General features: G+C 39.5%; 1 protein-coding gene across 3 annotated transcripts in view; it reads left to right on the top strand.

The window, feature by feature from the left end:
- Prpf3 (pre-mRNA processing factor 3) overlaps positions 1-3218 on the top strand; it is a 26191-nt gene that overhangs the window by 16479 nt on the left and 6494 nt on the right. For all 3 annotated transcript variants that reach the window (XR_001232982.1, XM_005378686.2, XM_005378687.2), the window contains exons 10-12: positions 581-724; positions 1961-2060; positions 2243-2356. Coding sequence is in view for 2 of the 3 variants with exons in the window: in XM_005378686.2 (XP_005378743.1) it covers positions 581-724; positions 1961-2060; positions 2243-2356 (358 nt within the window). In the remaining variant the exon portion in view is untranslated. The remainder of the gene's footprint in view (positions 1-580; positions 725-1960; positions 2061-2242; positions 2357-3218) is intronic.

Below are 3218 nucleotides of genomic sequence, written 5' to 3'. Positions count from 1 at the left end.
CCTGTATCCTCACACAGAGCAACTAGAACAGGCCTGATTAGTTTTCTCTATTTGCTACATTTCATTTGATGAAAGAATTTAACTGATTGAATAAAAACAACATAGAATACCAATTACGAATACTTTTTAAAAACATAACCAAGGGCTGGGATGTAGCTCAGTGGCACAGTGCCTGCCTGGTAAGTACAAGGTCTTGAGTTTGATTCCTGGTACTAGATACATATATACATACATACATACATGCAAAGTAAATAAATAAATAAGTACACGCATACATACATAACCATATGATCCCTATTACAAGTAAAAAATAACAGAGCCCGATGTGGTACACACCTGTAATCACACCAGTCAGGAGGCTGTGGCAGGAGGATTGTCTTGAGTTCAAGGCCAGCCTTGGCTACAAAGTAAGTTCAAGGCCAGCCTGAACTGTATAGTAAAACCCTATATCAAAACAACAACAGCAGCAAAAACAACAAAAAACAGTAATTCAACTACAGGTCTTTTTGCTGTAATGCTGCTCACCTAAGTCTTTCTAATATTGTTATTCTTTTGATATACTCATTTCTCTACATGACAGTTGACAACGACACACCAGTTACTCTGGGGGTTTACCTTACCAAGAAGGAACAGAAGAAACTCCGGAGGCAAACGCGGAGAGAAGCACAGAAGGAACTACAAGAGAAAGTCAGGTTGGGCCTGATGCCTCCTCCAGAACCCAAAGGTACATGTTGTAGTTGGCCCTTCTACTAAAAAGGTGATTTCTCCCTTAATTCTAGAGGAACCTTAACATCTCTCTTCCAGTGTTTTCTGTTTCTCAGAATCATTCATGAGTTCTTCTTCCTCTAATTTTTTCTTGGTTTCTTTGTTCATTTTTGATTTTTAGATAGGGTCTTGGGATAATGCAGGCTAGCCTTGAACGCCAGGTGATTTTCCTGCCTCACCTTCTCAAGTGCTGAGATTAAAAGCATGCACCACCAAACACCATTTTCCTAAATTCTGTACTACCTTTCCTTGTAAAGACAGATCAGGCTGAGGATACAGCTCAGCGGCACAAGCTCCTGCCTGGCAAGCACAAGGTCCTGAGTTTGATTCCAGGTACCAAAAAAGAGACAGATCAATACTTTTATTGGAGAGGTTATGAAAAGTATTTTCTGTTTTGTTTTGTTTTGTCTTTTTTTTGAGACAGGGTCTCACTGTGCAGTTCAGGCTGGCCTTGAGCTCACTTTGTAGCCCAGGCTGGTCTCGAACTCTCAACAATCCTCCTGCCTCAGCCTCCCAAGTGCTGGGATTACAGGCATGGGCCACCATGCCCGGCTTTGTAACGTTTATTTGTAAGCATTATCTATTAACCTAAGATTTTGATTTTCTGGAAGAATGTACTAGTCTTGACATTCATGAAGATGGTAGTTGCGTTTTTAATTTTCAAAACGAAACTACAGGGCTTTATGTCATAGTATATACCTATAACCCCACCACTGAGGAGGTTGGGCAGGATGTTCGCAAGTTCAAGCCTGCCTGAGGTACATAGGACAATTATTTTTTTTATAACGCCAAAAAAAAAGATGGAAAGTAGCAAAGAAATTAAGTCCCTTGTCAGTCATAATATAAATGCATGCCACTTTTTCAGGTTGTGTCAACTTCTACAAAAGCTGAGTTAGCTGCTAGCTATGGTGGTACATGCTTACAATCTTAGTACTCAGGAGGATGAGTTAGTTATAATCCTTAGCACTCAGGGTGATCGTCTTGAGTTGAGTGCCAACTTGGGCTACATAATAAGACTGTCTCCAAAAACAAAAAGCTGAGTTAGTTGGGTGGGATTTTCAAAATAAGATTTTGGAGGAAGTGAGTATTAAGCAGAGATTTGAAATGCTAAACAGTATTAGTTGGGAGAGAAGAGATAAAGGTTTTCCCAGAGAAGTAATTTAGGAGATTGATTACTGTATTCTTTCCATCACAGTGAGAATTTCTAATTTGATGCGAGTGTTAGGAACAGAAGCTGTTCAAGACCCCACGAAGGTAGAAGCCCACGTCAGAGCTCAGATGGCCAAAAGACAGAAGTAAGTGCCATGGGATTGGGTGGAAACCCAGGGCAAGTGCCTTTTTCAACCTCTTCTGGGAGGTTGGAAACCTCCCAGAGGGAGGGGAGGGGAGAGTCCTCTGTTGCTCTCTCTTTCCCTTAGCCCCTGCCTCTGATCTTCAATGCCTTTCTCACTTGTGGATGTCCTTCCTGTCACGACAGAGCTCATGAAGAGGCCAACGCTGCCCGAAAACTTACAGCAGAACAGAGAAAGGTCAAGAAAATTAAAAAGCTTAAAGAAGACATTTCACAGGGGGTACACATTTCTGTATATAGGTAGGTGTCCATACCAGGCCAGCATTCCCCTTAGAAGTACTAAAATACTTCCCAAGGGCTTAAAGAGGAATAATCAGGGCCTAACGTATAGCCACCAGTAGTCGTTATTACTGCTTAATGACCCTAGTGTGAATCAAGAGCAAGTAAGTTTTTTATGACGGTGAGAGTTATTTTATGGTAAAATGATGATCCTTCATCTCAAGTCTTATTAAATATTATTTGTTCTGCAGAATAAAGAAATGAATAAACTTGTTCAGGTCAAGTTGTCAAGGCTTGTTTGTCCTTTGTAGAGTATAAAATACCATCCTATTTCTCCAGAAAGCATTAAAAATTTCTTTCCTCAGTAATCAAATCTTTTTTTAAGATATCAAGTCTTTACCCTGATTTTTTTTTTTTACCTTGATTTATTACAGTAATTCTTTCATTCTTGCTCCAAAATGTATTTATACATTATAAATGCCAGGGGCTGGGGATTTAGCTCAGTGGCAAAGCACCTGCCTGGCAAGCGCAAGGTCGTGAGTTCGATTCCTGGTACCGGAAGAAAAGACAAAAAAAAAACCCCAAAAAACAACATCATAAATGCCTTTCAGCCTTTGTGTTGATGTAATGTTTTCATTTTTCGTCTTTTAGGTTGAATATATGTAATCTATTTTTTAAATTGCTTATTTCTACTAACTAGTTAATCATAAAAGTAATACATAGGGGCTGGGGATTTAGCTCAGTGGCACAGCGCTTGCCTGGCAAGCACAAGGTTTGTGAGTTCAATTCCAGGTACCTGGAAAAAAACCAAAAAAAAAAAAAAAAAAAGTAATACATAACTACGAAAGTAGTGAATGCTTATTGGAATTTAAAAATTTGGGGA

This window comes from Chinchilla lanigera, unplaced genomic scaffold, assembly GCF_000276665.1.
Source record: "Chinchilla lanigera isolate Chin_1 unplaced genomic scaffold, ChiLan1.0 scaffold00012, whole genome shotgun sequence".
Classification (NCBI taxonomy): Eukaryota; Metazoa; Chordata; class Mammalia; order Rodentia; family Chinchillidae; genus Chinchilla; species Chinchilla lanigera.
This window is presented reverse-complemented; position numbering and strand designations above follow the sequence as displayed.